The 16,116-nt window shown below is 44.4% G+C and overlaps 1 protein-coding gene across 10 annotated transcripts in view; it reads left to right on the top strand.

Moving 5' to 3' along the window:
* fryb (furry homolog b (Drosophila)) overlaps positions 1 to 16,116 on the top strand; it is a 56,399-nt gene that overhangs the window by 17,104 nt on the left and 23,179 nt on the right. For all 10 annotated transcript variants that reach the window (XM_018755300.2, XM_018755297.2, XM_018755296.2 and 7 more), the window contains exons 3-28: positions 2,937 to 2,990; positions 3,435 to 3,574; positions 4,379 to 4,469; positions 4,586 to 4,665; positions 4,906 to 4,986; positions 6,002 to 6,170; positions 6,380 to 6,472; positions 6,615 to 6,713; positions 6,809 to 6,910; positions 7,026 to 7,129; positions 7,221 to 7,329; positions 8,052 to 8,138; positions 8,833 to 9,004; positions 9,163 to 9,295; positions 9,904 to 10,011; positions 10,739 to 10,976; positions 11,416 to 11,583; positions 11,684 to 11,770; positions 12,093 to 12,352; positions 12,662 to 12,854; positions 13,027 to 13,151; positions 14,075 to 14,132; positions 14,378 to 14,469; positions 14,632 to 14,804; positions 15,230 to 15,390; positions 15,506 to 15,616. In XM_018755300.2, coding sequence (XP_018610816.1) covers positions 2,937 to 2,990; positions 3,435 to 3,574; positions 4,379 to 4,469; positions 4,586 to 4,665; positions 4,906 to 4,986; positions 6,002 to 6,170; positions 6,380 to 6,472; positions 6,615 to 6,713; positions 6,809 to 6,910; positions 7,026 to 7,129; positions 7,221 to 7,329; positions 8,052 to 8,138; positions 8,833 to 9,004; positions 9,163 to 9,295; positions 9,904 to 10,011; positions 10,739 to 10,976; positions 11,416 to 11,583; positions 11,684 to 11,770; positions 12,093 to 12,352; positions 12,662 to 12,854; positions 13,027 to 13,151; positions 14,075 to 14,132; positions 14,378 to 14,469; positions 14,632 to 14,804; positions 15,230 to 15,390; positions 15,506 to 15,616 — 3,288 coding nt within the window. The remainder of the gene's footprint in view (positions 1 to 2,936; positions 2,991 to 3,434; positions 3,575 to 4,378; positions 4,470 to 4,585; positions 4,666 to 4,905; positions 4,987 to 6,001; positions 6,171 to 6,379; positions 6,473 to 6,614; positions 6,714 to 6,808; positions 6,911 to 7,025; positions 7,130 to 7,220; positions 7,330 to 8,051; positions 8,139 to 8,832; positions 9,005 to 9,162; positions 9,296 to 9,903; positions 10,012 to 10,738; positions 10,977 to 11,415; positions 11,584 to 11,683; positions 11,771 to 12,092; positions 12,353 to 12,661; positions 12,855 to 13,026; positions 13,152 to 14,074; positions 14,133 to 14,377; positions 14,470 to 14,631; positions 14,805 to 15,229; positions 15,391 to 15,505; positions 15,617 to 16,116) is intronic.

Raw genomic sequence — 16,116 nt, 5'->3', positions numbered from 1 at the left:
TGGATAAGATCAACACCGGTCATATACCTTGTACAGGGTAATGTTTAAAATGTAAATAATAAACCCAGTATGAAGCATGCTGGATGACAAAGGGCTGTTTTTGCCTTTAGGTCACTGGAGCGCAGCTCCCCTCCTCAGGCACTGGTCTTTGCTACCAGTCAATGGCTTAAACTGGTCTATGGGCTATCCTAAGTTTTTTATTTTTAGCATGGGGACTTAGCAGGGCAGAGGGGGTTATCTGATATTCTAAAGCCGCAGAATATTTATCAAGTGGCTCCTGCAGATTGTTGGATGACCCACCACTCTCTTCCTAGAAAAACAGCCATAATGAAAGTGAAAACCGTGCAGCTGTCAGGAGAATGGTACAGAACTATGTGTGAAAGAGGTGGGTTTAGGACCATTCCTGATTGCTGGGATGGATTCAACAGATCTGAGGGATGGGGTAGCTCTTCTCACCATATCAGAGCTAAAACAGAGAACCAGTGGACTTTGAGCCCCTAGTGAGTGGGGCCACTAAGCAGCCAGATGTGGAGGAGTGCAGTACTTTAGATGGGTTGTAGGGAATGATCAGGTCCTGTAGGTATCAGGGTACCTATCCTTCCACAGCCATGTAGACCCTAGCAAGAGTCCTGAATCTGATACCAGCAGCTACTGGAAGCCAATGGAGAAAGATGAGTGGGTAGAGATATGACAGATGGGACGGCAAGAGTGCTGGAGTGCAAGAGTTAACTGCAAGATCATGTTATTGCTTGAGTGTGCTGGAAGAAGCAGGGGCTTGAGTCAATTGTCGCTTGCAAGCTCCTGAGATATGAATCAAAAATTTGGGAGACACAGATGAAAATAGGTAGGCAGAGAAGTGAGATATCCATTACTTTGTTGCTACTGTGATTCAAGACTTTGAAAAAAGACGTCCCAGTGGAACTGGTTGTGGGCTGAAGGTGTTGTGAGGTGTAGAATAATAAATGTATTAAGTAATAGTGTTGATCTACACACACACACACACCCGAGTGTATAGTGCTGCTTGAAAGTATGTGAACCCCTTGTGTCCTTTCCTTTTATCACAAAAATTGTATTTAATCTGAAACTGTCTTTCTCATCTGCCATAATAGGTGTGTAATGACCTGTTCTATATGTTGGTTTAGAGGAAATTATGCACGTAGTAGAAAAACCAAAGTAGTGCAGGTACAAAAATAAGTGAACCCTAAGTTACATTGGTTAAACCAAGTAGGTAAGTAGAATCAGGTGTGTAAATCTTAGTCATTTGTTCATTTTAAGATTTATTATTCATATTTTCTAAGTTTATTTAAATATTTTCTACAAGAATAATAACCATCGCTATAGGGTTCACATACTTTCAAGCAGCACTGTTTGTGTTCCAGCACGTCAATAAATTGCTAGCTGGGTATTCCTGGTGTCTGAAGTTATGCCAGTAATTCTCCCGCAATCAGTAGGTAAACAGCCCTGCAGGGCGTGGCTGTGTTCTATCACGGGGAGACATCATATCTTGTGTTTTAGTCTGGTCTGGAGTGCCACCCCCCTTCCCCACCACCCTTCTCCAGGAGAAAAGATAAGAAGCTGGGAACTGTAAACCTTCCATCCACCACATCTGAAAATCTTCAAATTATGCTGTTGTTGACAGTTCGATGTTGCATTTACTGCAGGAAACATGGGGAGGCGGACAAGGTGGAGAAGCTGAAGTCCTGTTTAGCCAATGGTCCTAGTGCCTACAAGCTCGGTTGCTCCCAAATCAGATGTGTGTAAAAAATAACCTCTTAAAAATAGAAAAGGTTGCTGGTTGCTTAAAACCGGGCTAAAAGTGCAAGCCATGCGGGCACTGTTCTAACCCTAGCAGCAGATAGGAGGGCAAGACTGCTGTCCTGTAACCGGAGTTGGATAGGGAAAGTGGTGGGATGTGGGCTCTTTCTGGAGAATGCAATGGGCCATTGCTTCCAGCAGCTGTCCCACATGCTAGGAACCATCCTGGAGTGTTACAGATGAGGATTCTGTCAGTTCTTTCCTAATTTCAACAAACAGAATGTAGTTGAAATTCTGGTAAATCAATAATTGTGCTTTTGCAAAACTCAGATCTACACAGAAGCTGACACGACCATGACTGGAAGGTACAAAAGTCAATGTTCATTATGAGATGTATTTGAATTACTTTCAAATATTATAATGAAGTATAATGGGCAGCCAGCAGAGTAGTGGTTAGAAGTGCTGCCTTTGGATCCAAAGGTTGCTGGTTTGATCCCTACCTCTGGCTGTAGTACCCTTGAAGAAGGTACTTCCCCTCAATTGCTCCAGTTCAGTTCAGCTCTGGCTGTATAAATGGGTAAATAATTGTAACCTTAGTACTGTCAGTGTTGGAGAAAAGTGTCAGATGAATGTATTATTTACTAATGATGTCTTCAAATGTCCCATGTCAGGAAAAAGTTACTGAATGATTAGGCAAGCAGTCCAACAAGAAGATGGTCATTATTTGTTCTCCAGTTAGGAGTGAGCAAGTACCAAAATGGGAGGAATTTGGGCTGGATACCATGGCTCTTCTCGACACAAGGAGATTGGGCTTATGTTCCTGGGAAAATCAGGAAGCTGCTAGGTGCTAAGAGTGCTTTGGTTTCTAACCAGAAGTCTGTCATAGGAATATATCCCATGGAAGACTAAGGCAGGGCAAAAGTCTGATAGGGGCTAAAGCAGGAACCAGACCTGAAACTAAGGGATAACAGGAGCTCATACCTGGGGATTCCAGTAGGAACCACATGTGGGGTCCAAACAGGGAAGGAGCCTGCTGGTATTGCAGCACATTGTATTATCCTGTGTTAATATTTTAGGATGTTATTTCTCCCTCTCCAGTGTCTCCTGAGCAAAAGCTCATTTAGACATAAACTCAGCTGCTGTGGTCCTCACCACACTGCTCTTTTTGTCCCAATCCACAGGAGAAGCCACTAACAAAGTCCCTGCAGAGAGGGGAGGACCCACAGTTTGATCAAGTGAGTCCCTTCATGTCTGTCAATACAATGTAGAGTTTATGTGTACACTTTGTAAACTATGTCCCACAGGCCACTACTAAAGACTTGAAACACAGAGTCTACATGGAAAGTCTGAAATGCACTGCATCTACAGTGAGTGAAAGCCAAAGGAAACTGCTGTTAGTGCTGGGAAACGCTTTCCCATGAGAGGCGCTCATTCAGTACCAGTAGAGCTGCTGTTACACTACGCTCCACCCCTCCATCCCTGCTCTGTCCAGACGCCCGTCCCTTCCTGTGTGCATTGAACTGGGCCCACCCTTCCTGTCCTTTACTGCCCTGGCATAGTGGCCACCCTGGGGCACCCGTGATCACTAATGGAGCTCTCCAAGTTTGCACCAAAGCAGTTCTTTTGCTGCTTCACCATTGATGTCATGAACATGTTCCCTTGTTTCCGTCCTCTCCCAGCTGGTCAGCGCCATGAGCTCACTGGCCGAGTACTGCCTGCCCTCCATCCTGCGGACCCTCTTTGACTGGTACCGAAGACAGAACGGCCTTGAGGATGAGTCTCACCAGTACCGTCCCAGAGCCAACACCAAGTCCAAAAAGTGAGACAGCACCTTCTCTCTGTAATGATGAAAAAAGCGATAAGAGAAGGAAGTCATTGGTTTTCTTAAACATCGGTCAATACTCGAAGAACACTCAGAAGCTCACGTGCCTGAATTAAAGTGTGTTGGGTGCACTGTTGAGATTGGACTGCTGAAAGCATAGATACAGTGATGGGACTGATGATGTGCTGCTGAGTCAAGCCTTTGCATTAGCTGTTTACAACACTCTTGTTGCTTATACCTCTATAGTTCTAGAATTAATGTAGACCAGTTTTTGTCTTTGAACATTCATAAATTCAGCAGTAAACTAATTTTTTAAAGGTTGTGACTGGTGTTTATTTTTTATTTTACAAACCAAGTACCAAGGCTGGTGAGCCTGGAGGAAATGACCAGACCATCTATTCCCAGAGCTACAGAAGTGGAGAAGCTGCAGGCATTTAACGTTGTTTTTCCAGGATCTAAGAGTTCTGTTTCAGATCGGGTTTGATACAGTAGTCAAATTACTGCTAATGTGTCCAGAACTCTGTTGAACCTTCGAGTCTGGGCTAGTAATAAGGGTCTTTTGTTTCCGCTATCTGTAGATCAAGTGCTAGTTAAAAGACTGAAAATAGTCCATTTAGGCATGACTAAGGTACTTTGTCCGCGTTTTAAAAACTACCATTGTTACTGTGTGCGTACGCTGCTATAAAATACATATTTTGTAGATTAACAAATGGAGGACTTTGTTCTCTGATGGTCTCGCTCCTTCCCTAACTCTGTCTCACTCTCGCTTTCTCTCTCTTTGCTATTCTATCTCCGTTTCAGCGATGAGCAGCAGAAGGATTACTTACTCGAAAGAAGGGACCTCGCTATCGATTTTATATTCTCTATAGTACTGATAGAAGTCTTAAAGCAGGTAATTTGAAACGTGAACCCTTCAAATTAAATTTTATGAACTACATTCACCTGGTATTTTAAATTCCTTAATAAAGACTTTTTTACGTTTCTCTTTTTTCTGCTGTTTTTAAATAGATTCCCCTTCATCCACTTATGGATAACCTCATCCAGGAAGTCATCAATGTGGCATTCAGACACTTCAAATACAAAGAGGGGTAAATACAAGATACAAAATTAAGTCTTCCACATGTAAGGACAAATTGACTGAATTAAATTTTTTGGAAGTTTTTGCAACATCAGTACTGATTTCATATATAAAAATATAAATGTTTTTGCATATAATTCTATTGGTTCCAGCAACAGACAGGTGTTTACTTTGATGTGATTTAACATAAATCCTAAGAAACTGTTATCATGGTGTCTGTGTGACTGACTCCCTTTGTTTTGTTTGTCAGGTACCTTGGGCCTAACACTGCCAATATGCACATTGTGGCAGACTTGTACGCAGAGGTGCTGGGTGTTGTGGCCCAGTCCAGGTGGGTTCCTGTAAAAGAAAGGCAAACGGGAAATGTGTCACAGATATGAACAGCTCATAGGATCTGCAAAGATTTGATTTGAGGACATGTAGAGTTTGTGTGTGTGTGTGTGTGTGTGTGTGTGTGTACATGTAAACGTATGTGCGTGCACATAAGTATGTTATACGTGAGTTAGTTTGCATATATGTCGGTGTCTTTGTGTATAATTGCAGACGTGTGCATCTATTTCCACATTTGTCTGCACAGTCTGTATGTTCTTGTTTCTATATTTGATTGTTTTTTTCTGCATCTGTCTGTCTGATCTTTTTTGTGTTTATACTTGGGTCTATGTGTAATTCAAGACTAATCCATTTGTTCCACCCATGGCCAGAATCAACAGCACCCAGATATCAGCCGGGAATCCTTATTTTCCTTATTTTCCCAAGCCCCCCACCCTTCACTGCATGGCTTACAGAGCAAAAGTCCCATGAGAGAAGGAGGCACAATTGCACCTCCCCTCTACTCCATGTCAAATGCCATTCTAAATATATACAGCCAATGTGTCCAGTAAATGCAGACCTCATTGGAAGCAGGAGAATCCGGGTGGAGGGTTGAGGGCTTGCTCATATTGCCAGTATTCCTCAGAAACGGACCCTAGATTGTTCTTTATCATTTATGTCATAATGCTTAAGTGTAATCATGCAGAAGAGTATGTAGATTGCAGATCAGTTGTGAAGTGACCTGGGGTGTATTTCACTGGGTCATGCTAGAAAGTAGCATCTAGGTAATCTGCACAGGGCGCCAGATGGTCCTGTCTTAGAACAAGAAGAATAATCCAATTCATAATCCTACATCTCAAAACCATCAGATGAGATATCCAAGAAAGGCAAAGACCTTTCACACTACAACCCGAGTCTCCCTGCTCAGAAATAGCTCCTATTCTGATTCTTCTTTATTTTCTATGTTCTCTTCCTCAATCCCTATTCAACCTTAGTCTTATTTTCTTTCACTTCCTCTATCCCTCTTTCCTCTCCAGGTTTCCTGCTGTGAAAAAGAGGTTCATGGCAGAATTAAAGGAGCTTCGTCAGAAGGAGCAGAGCCCCACTGTGGTCCAAAGCACCATCAGTCTCATTATGGGTGTCAAGTTTTTCAGAATTAAGATGTATCCCGTTGAGGACTTTGAGGCTTCCTTCCAGTTCATGCAGGTGCTGGCTTTCACTCTAGACATCCTCTCTTTCTTAATTACTTGGACCTTCTGATTTATTTCCTGGAATATTTCTCCTAGGGCCTTGCTGACATCCCCAGAAGCCCTCTTTATGATGTTAACCTCTCCAGTGGGATCAGCTATGGTTTCAGGCTGCACCATGTGTACTGCTGTAAAAATGTGCCATGTTTTACTTGTTTCCCTTGCTAGGAGTGTGCACAATACTTCCTGGAGGTAAAAGACAAGGACATCAAACACTCGCTAGCAGGGCTCTTTGTCGAAATCCTTTTACCTGTGGCTGCGGTGAGTCAGTCAGCCTGGTGGGGCTGCTTATTTGCATGTTTTGTGCTTCCTATCATAGAAGAAATGTTGCTTTCTGAGTCTTCAGCTGTGCTACTGTCTAGTGATGCTAACTATTTTATTCTCTCGACTTTTGATCCCACAGACTGTGAAAAATGAAGTAAATGTGCCATGTTTGAGGAATTTTGTAGAGAGCCTCTATGACACAACCCTTGACTTGTCATCCAGGAAGAAGCACTCTCTTGTAAGTTGGTTTAGCATGTTTTGTACCTTTTTGCTTGGTTGTATGTGGTTTCCTATCAGTGGCTCTAACACATTAATCCCATTTTGTCCCGTCAGGCTCTGTACCCACTGGTGACCTGTCTATTGTGTGTCAGCCAGAAACAGGTTTTTCTCAGTCGATGGCATGTCTTCCTCAACAACTGCCTCTCCAATCTGAAGGTAGCAACAACACTGTACCTTCTCACCCAACCCACTATTGTGCATTTATTGTGCATTTATCCAGGCTATAGTGAACCTGCATGAATGAGTGGATAATGGTGTATTTTTCTCATAGAATAAGGACCCCAAAATGGCACGAGTGGCCCTGGAGTCATTGTATCGCCTGCTCTGGGTCTATATGATCCGGATAAAGTGTGAGAGCAACACAGCCACACAGAGGTAAGAGCCACAGGACTGAGGAATAGTGAAGGATAGAGGGAAATTACCTTTTTTCTGACTACATTCCTCCGCTCTCGACTCTCTCCCACAGTCGCCTCAATAGCATTGTGACTACCTTGTTTCCTAAGGGGTCTCGCAGTGTGGTACCCCGCGACATGCCCCTCAATATCTTCGTCAAGATCATCCAGTTCATCGCCCAGGTATCCAGAAGGAGGCCCATCTAAATCCGCTCGGGGTTAACACTCCCTGTGCTGAAGTCTGAGCTCGCATATGTAAACATAGGACTCATCCACACACAGCATGGCAGTCACACGAACCCAACCAGAACTCTTACCCAAATCCAACTGGGACTTTAATACAGATTCAATATAGGACTGTCACACAAATCTAACAAGGACTTTTATGTAAAACCAGCAAAGGATTGTTGCACAAACCCAGTGCAGGACCGTTACACAAACTCAGTGTAAAGCTTTTATACCGACCCAGCGCAGGGGTAGCATGTAACCCCAACCAGGTCTACTACAGAAATTCAACCAGGGCTATCTCACATGTCCAGCTGAGAAATGTTACATGAACCCAACCAGAATTATTGTGAATTGCCAAATTAAGACTGTAATCTATACCCAACACATAGTCCTAACGCTTACCTAACATGCAACATATACATGTATTGCATAAAACACTCTACAAAGATGTATGTCTGTATTTTTTGAGTCTATCTGCAAAAATGATTCTACAGATGGAGTGATAGAAACTGTTGAACGCTATGTACACAGTTCACAGAGAGCAGCACTTCTCTTACCGAAAGACTGTCTTATTCTTTAATTGTCTAAACACTGAAACACGAAAACCTTGTTTGTGTATGTTGTTGCTTTGAATCTGATTCTGTGGTATTTTTGTGTGTGTACATATTTCAATCCAGGAAAGGCTTGACTTTGCAATGAAGGAGATCATCTTTGACCTACTATCTGTTGGCAAACCAGCAAAAGCTTTCAGCCTTAATCCAGAGGTAACCATGACTGCACACTCCATTTCAAAATAAAACACTTCCCATTCACTTGACTTCATTGTTTTAAAATGCCACTGTTGATATGTATTTTAAAATATATTGACATATTTAGATGCGTAAAATTTTATCTCCTGGATCTGACAAATCTCTTTTGTGTAATCAATTTCAAATAATCAGAAGTTATGTAAGCATGTGCGTTGAATGTGTTCTGTGCTGAAGATTGTATCCAGACGTAATATGCAAATGTTTGTTTGAAAGAACCAGGTGTCTCTGCTTTTTATTTTTCCTCGACTAATTTGGCAACATTTTAGGTGTTACTACAATGCCTACCCTTGTCATCGAGGCAGCCGTTTTCACGTTTCTTTGAGGATTTTATCTTTCCTTGACTAAGCTCAATGTGAGGGCATATCAGCACAGAGCTGGCAGTTTATGAAAGCCCACAACACTGAAGATTTCACTTGAGAGTTACAGAACACTCAGCTGGACTTGTTGTTTAACTTAAAAATGTCTATCAGATCTGAAGCATGATAGGAATCATTGGTTGCATATTAGGAATATGACATTGCTGAATGAAGAGCTACCACCTTTCTAAATCCACAAAACATCACGGTATCCTGAATCAAACCATGCATAACGAGAAGAACCAGATATGTTGAAACTACTGATCACGGAAATATGACTATGTTCTCCCCAGAGGATGAACATTGGCCTCCGGGCCTTCCTGGTGATTGCCGACAGCTTGCAGCAGAAGGACGGAGAGCCACCTATGCCCAACACAGGTGCCACACTGCCTTCAGGCAACACTCTGAAGAAGAAGAAGACCTACCTAAGCAAAACCCTCACAGAGGAGCAGGCTAAGCTTATTGGTGAGTGCTACTAAGGCTCGAGGACATTAGTCTAGGTTAGCATTATGTTGCAAAGAGTGCTTACACACACCCTTGGGAGTTTTTGGTATTGTCCTTTCAGAAGAAACCTCTCTTATAGGCAACCCTGTTTAAGATTTGTTTGCCTGGTTTCTGTGCAGGTATGGGCCTGTACTACTCGCAGGTGCGAAAAGCCATCGACAGCATACTGCGGCACTTGGACAAGGAGGTGGGCCGCAGCATGATGCTGACAAATGTGCAGATGCTGAACAAGGAGCCTGAAGACATGATCACGTGAGTGCTGCACCCTCAAGTCTAACCGTGCCTCATGTGGTAATCGGAATCAGAGCAGCAGGGCTGGAGAAGCATACATGCTTGCATCTAGATGGCTGAATAAAGATGCTGAACTGCTCAGGTTGCCAGCTGATTGACTTCCTTGGCCTGTCTAAGTAGCAGCATTGTGATCTAGGTATACTCATTCAATCATGCAAGAACTGGGACAGGGACACCAAGTAGTGTAGTGGTTACAGCTGCTGCTTTTTGACAAAAAGGTCACAGGTACAGATTTTACCTCCAGCTGTAGTAACTTTGTGCAAGATACCCTAAATTGCTTCAGTAAAGATTCTCCAGCTGTATTAATGGGTATGTAATTGTAAGTCACTTAACATTGTATGTTACTTTGGAAAAAAAATTCCACCTAAATGAAGAAATGTAAAGTGATCTTACAACTGGCCTCAAAGGTGACTTTAAAGATAAACTCAAAGGAGTCTGTAGAACTGTCTTTCTATCTGGACACAATTAGGCCTACTCTTGACCTACCTTTACAGAAAACATAAACTGACCTGGTTTCCTTAAACTTTATGTCACTCCTTTACTCATTGTCTGTCTCTGTGATCTGGCAGAGGAGAGAGGAAGCCAAAGATTGATCTCTTCAGGACGTGTGTGGCCTCCATTCCACGCATCCTTCCAGATGGCATGTCCAAGCTGGAGCTAATTGACCTGTTATCGCGGTCAGTGTGAACCTCTCTTTCTCGCATGACATCTTCCTCATCAGGACACACTCTTTGTCCCCAAAACTATTCTTCTAAAAGTCACCCTCTTCCTTCTCGCACCTCACTGTGTAACAACTTTCGCTGAATGACATCACCCATCTGAATGCATGATGATACCCCTCTGTACTACATACTTGCAGAATTGTGTGACATCAACCTTTGTCATGGTATACCATCACCCACGCTCACTGAGTAATCTCTCATAGAGTACAAAGCCATCTTTTTTTACTGTATAACAGAATCCTTACAGAGATGTGCAGAATTCTGCTTTGTGTAATCTCGACTGTGGGGATAACGCTAATTACATGGTATGGTTCCACCATAAGCTACTGTGACTGAGCGCCCCTTTCTTACCTACCTCTTTATGGCGGTGAATGGTTCTCCTGCAACAGCTCCATATAGCCCCTGATAGGGCGATATGAATATGAGCTAGAAGTACAATCTGCCTGTGGCAGGTCTGAGTCTTTGGCCACACCTGGGAAGAGGCCATCTAATGACTAATAGGCACAGGAGAGGCAGAGATGTGGAGAAAAATGAAAACCTAGTGTCAGGCTGAGTAGAATAAAATTGAGATGGTATTTCATCTGGTTCTGAATGGCTGTCATCCGTCATGTTCGTAAGGTGTGTGTGTCTATGTGTATTACTATATTTTTGTATGTATGTGTGTTTACCCATCCCAACACAGACTGACCATCCACATGGATGACGAGTTGAGGCTGATCGCCCAGAACTCCCTGCAGAGTCTGCTGCTGGATGTCCCAGAGTGGAGGGAAGATGTGCTCTTCGGCTTCACGGGCTTCCTGTTGCGAGAGGTGCAAGATACCCAGCCGGCTCTGTTGGCCTCTACCCTCAAGCTGCTTCTGCAGCTGCTTGCACAGTGGAGGCTGGCACTACACTCCTCCGGGAAGGCTCGTGGTACTGAGGTACAGGCTTCTCCCACATCAGCACAGTTTTAGCACAGTATTGGCACAATGCTGACCTAGCATTGACCACACACTGACCTAATGTTGACCCAGCACTTACCCAGTATTTCAGATGATGACAGCCAGTGCTACAGTGTGTGGGGCATTGGTTTCTGCTGGCACTACCTTTTAGCTCTGGACTGTATCCAGCCCAGTCATGGGACACTACTATTTCAAGGTCTGAAGCATGGGACAGAGTGCAGGCTTACTTGTTTGACCATGAAGGCGTTGCAAAAACTTGGGTAGAATGGTAATGTGTCATTTAGCTGTTTACGAACTGAACTTGTAATTAGAAGTTGGGGCAGATTCCTTGAAGGCAGTTGTGAAGTATACAGTCTCACCGCAGTTTGTAGGTTCCACCCCAGTGACACTGCCTTCCGGTCCCTCAAACCCAAACCAGGGTGGCCATCGAACTCCAGCTGAACGTGGTCCCCACAGTGCCGTGCTACATGCGGTGGAGGGCCTGGCGCTGGTACTGCTTTGCTCCTGTCGGACTGGCACCCGAAAGCTGGCTGTTGCAGTCCTTCGCGAGGTCCGCTGCCTCTTTGCCGCCATTGGGCAGGCCGAGGTAACGGAGAGGATGGTGGTTGAAATTTTCCGTGCTGAGAAACACAATTCACAGCTTGCAGGACTCTCATTTTTTATTTATTTTTTAATATTACGTACAGGATGATGATAAGCCTGTGATTGAGGTCATGGACCAACTGAGCTCGTCAGTTCTTGAGAGCTTCGCTCATGTCGCAGCATCCAACTCGGTGAGCAGTCCTCGTTTGAAAGCTAAAATTGGGGGTAAAAGCAGAGGTAACAACTGGAATACTGATTCAGATCTCAGGAGGGGGCCACCTCCTGCACCCATGAGCAGAGCACTTAACCTGAAATGCTTTAGCAAAGTGTTCATCTCAATAAACAGCCACAGCTCTAACCTATAATGTAATAGTGAGTTTACGTTAATGAGGAATTAATGTATAAAAGAGGTTTTAGCCCTCCACCTTTTGTTAGTGAGCACTAAGAGTAAAAAAGAAGACTGACCTAACCTTCTATAATATCACAAATCTGCCACCTGTCCTGTACTTACAGGCAAGCCTTCCACTGGGCCATCATGTGGACCTGCAGTGGCTGGTAGAGTGGAGTGCTGTGCTGGTCAGCAGCCCCTATGATGTGAAGAGTCCTTCCTATGTGTGGATCTTTGCCCAGTCGATGAAGGATCCCTGGGTGCTGTGTCTACACAGCTTCTTGCGCCAGGAGAACCTGCCCCGGCACTGCCCCACGGCACTTAGCTACGCCTGGCCCTACGCCTTCACCCGCCTCCAGCTACTCCTGCCCCTGGTAGACCCCAAGTGAGTCACAGCAGCACAGAAACAACCGTGTTCTTAAGATGGATCGTTTATGTTTCCAGACTGCCAGCACTTGTAATCATAAGCGTAATAAGGGGGAGGGGACCATGTTCAGTATGAAAGCAAGTCTCTGTTTATATCTATTGAGTGCCACTGCTAATATTTTCTGGCCCTCCACAAAACCTCACAAGTTCTTTCACCAATGTTTCTAAAAGGTTGCAGGGGAAACAACTGCTCACCAAATGCTTTTGGGCCCCGGTATCCTCCGGACTCTGGAACTGACCCTTTACGTGTGTATGTTGTGCCGTGCAGTAGCCCTGTGAATGCCAAGCGCGCAAGCACAGCAAGCAGCGGCAGTGACAGCTACGTGACCTTGTGGCGGAACTACCTGATCCTCTGCCTTGGTGTAGCCAAGCCCAGTATTATGAGCTCGGGTCACCTGCGTGCTTCCACACCCGAGATCACGGCCACCACGCCCGATGGCAGTCTCAGCTACGACAACAAAGTTTGTCCCTCTGCATGGTTCATAAAAATCACGGATGACGTATAACACATATAACAAAATGGACTTTAACATTTAATATAGCTTATGTTACAGGAAGTGTGTACTGATCTGTGTTTGATATATGATACATGAGGTGCCCTGAGTGCCCTGTCTGTGCCACTTGGTCAAACAGGTGATAGGGACCCCATCTGTAGCCTGGCTCCTCAAGCAGCTAGTGCCTCTAATGAGGGTGGAGAGCATCGAAGTCACAGAGTCCCTGGTTTTGGGCTTCGGCTGCACCAACTCCCTGGTCTTCAGGTATTGCAATGCCACTGTCCGCATCCAGTTCACTAGTCAGCAGTTTCTCTTTAGCCCATTAAACCCAACAAAGGGCGTGAAAGCAACCTCTCATCATGATTTTTGTCTTTACTTGCTGTTGTGGACTCCCGTGCCTCTTGTTATTGGCTAGCGTCCCGTTTTCAGTGACTTACCTCCTCTTGCATGTGATTGGAATGCTTCTCTACGTGCTAGAAGGCGCTATGGGTGGAGTAACTCGGCTCCTCCGAGAGAAGCCACATATCTGCATGGAGCTCAGTTGAATCACCCTAGCTAGCATACAGCGCCCCCTTCCCTCCATTGCAGATCTCGCTTCTGGTTACTGCTAACAGATGACATAAAGGGCATAGGGATCACTGGGACTTCAACGCAGGGAAAGGACCATTGTGGCGACTAGTTCAGAGGGATGCCTTCTCTATCCTTAAGGCATTCCTCTCATGACTGGCATGACTTGCATACCAAGCGTGTCTCTGCGCTCTTATGATAACAGAGATGTCATATTTTCAAATTACACAACAAAGCCAGTTAGTCTCAGAAATGCTCATTAGACAGAGTGTAGAACATCTGAAGCCCAGAGACATGGAAGAGCAGTGTTTTGTCTGCTGTCTAATTATTTCAAAACATTTGCACTTTGCTTTGACTGAGAGGAATTAACGCTGGAGGGAATGAGGGCTGGATTTCCTCTGTTATATCAGGGAATGGTTCCGTTTCCTCTTGGCTTTCTCCCATTTTTAATTAGCTGCTTGGGAAAAACAAACCATATTGTGTTTTTCTTTCATGTTGAGCGTCTCACAATATAACTGTCCATGGTTATTTGTCGTTCTTCGTCACTTTCGTCATTCTCTAACATTCTGATTCTTTAACACTTCCACTTTCCTCTTTCGCCTTCTTCTGTCTCCGTACAGGGAGCTCGTGGAGGAGCTACACCCTTTAATGAAGGAGGCATTGGAGAGAAGGCCAGAGGTATGATAGGGTCCTGAGGTCCAGTGATTTAAATGCAGCAGAGGGATCCCTGGTCTGTGGAGTGAGCTCCTCATACATTTAGGGCATCAGCATTTCTTTGCCTTTAAAATGAATGACTGTAATTATAATGTCAGTACTAATTTTTCTTGAAAACCAAAATAAATGACACAAGCAGCTCATAGTCAACATAATGAAAATGATGGCATGTGATAAACGTCATCGAAATCTATTTATCTTTCTCCCAGAACAAGAAGAGGCGAGAGCGACGGGATCTGCTGCGGTTGCAGCTGCTGCGCATTTTTGAGCTGCTGGCAGATGCTGGGGTCATCAGTGACAGGTGAGGACACAGTGGTTTGGGTTTGTCTCAGAATGCTTCCTTCACTCATAATATAATACACTAGCATTGCTAATCTCTATGGCCAATGAAGTGATTATACAAGACATTCTTCTGTCCAACCCCAATACCTGTCCCCTGACCTCCATCTGTGCATTTCTCCAGCACCAATGGGGCGCTAGAGCGGGACACCTTGGCTCTTGGGGCCCTCTTCTTGGAGTATGTGGATCTGACGCGGATGCTCCTAGAGGCTGAGAATGACAAGGATGTAGAGATCCTTAAAGACATCCGGGCCCACTTCAGTGGCATGGTGGCAAACCTCATCCAGTGTGTCCCTGGTAACCAAGACAATGAGATCAGCACTCTCGAAGTGGGGGCCCCACCTTGTATAATGAGAATGATAAACCATCACTTAGCCACTATCACTCAGTATATTTTTTTACGTAATCCATACTTTTTAATTTGAGTAACAGATGATTTGCAGTACTTTTTAATGTTTCTTTTTCGTTTTAAGATGGGGTAGGTGGACAAAAACAAACTGTTTGCTCTTACAAAAGTTGGCTGCAGCTACATTTTGATAATTCTACAGTAACAGATTCTTAGACACCAAAACTGAAACCATGGCATCACTAGATAACATGGCCCCTCAACATTGTCCTCCCTAGAGACCACCATTAGATTGTGTGTGTGTGACTGAGTGCGTTATGAAGGGCATTTATCATTAACAAGTCTTTTTTCTGTCTCTACCCCCACTTGACTCTAGTCCACCACCGCCGGTTCCTCTTCCCCCAGTCGAGCTTGCGACACCACCTCTTCATCCTGTTCTCTCAGTGGGCAGGGCCCTTCAGCGTCATGTTTACCCCACTTGACCGCTACAGCGACCGCAACCACCAGATCACCCGCTACCAGTACTGCGCCCTCAAGGTAATTTGGCTCTTTATCCAATGCTTTTCTGGTCTCCTGTCTCGTACCATCTAGGAGTATTTTTACTGTGTCTCCAAATGAGCGTACATCTAACATTCCGCGTATCTCGTGATAGGCCATGTCCTCCGTGCTCTGCTGTGGACCAGTGTTTGATAACGTGGGCCTCTCCCCAGACGGCTACCTCTACAAGTGGCTGGACAACATCCTAGCCTGCCACGACCTGCGGGTATGTGTAGTCCCAGAGCTCTTACTGCTACAGCTAAAATGAAGACGTGGAAAAAGAACAGGGCCCTCCTTAGCAGCTCTCTGCCTCTGTTAATTGGCTCTGCATTTGTGACTCCTTCTCAAGAGTAGATTCTGTGTGCCATTTCGTTTCTGGCAGAGTTAAAATATCCAGTGCTTTTAGTAATTTTCTGTGCATCTTGCACACATATTTATTGTTTTGCTTTTGCAGAATCTTGCTCCCTTTTTCCAAAGCTTCCAGTTTTTCTTATGGGAATATGCAGTGCTGCTTGAAAGTATGTGACCCCTGTAGGGATGGTCATTATTCTTGTGTAAAATATTAAACTTAAAAAATCTAAATGTTAAATCTTAAACTCTTCTTAAACTTATAAAGTGAATCAACGATTATGATTTACACACCTGATTGTACTTTGCCACTAACCTACGCAACTTGGGGTTCACTTATTTTTGCACCTGCACTACTTCTGCTTTTCTACTGCACAC

Source organism: Scleropages formosus, chromosome 4, assembly GCF_900964775.1.
Source record: "Scleropages formosus chromosome 4, fSclFor1.1, whole genome shotgun sequence".
NCBI lineage: Eukaryota > Metazoa > Chordata > Actinopteri > Osteoglossiformes > Osteoglossidae > Scleropages > Scleropages formosus.
The sequence above is the reverse complement of the archived record's forward strand: the minus strand, read 5'-3'. Positions and strand labels throughout refer to the sequence as shown.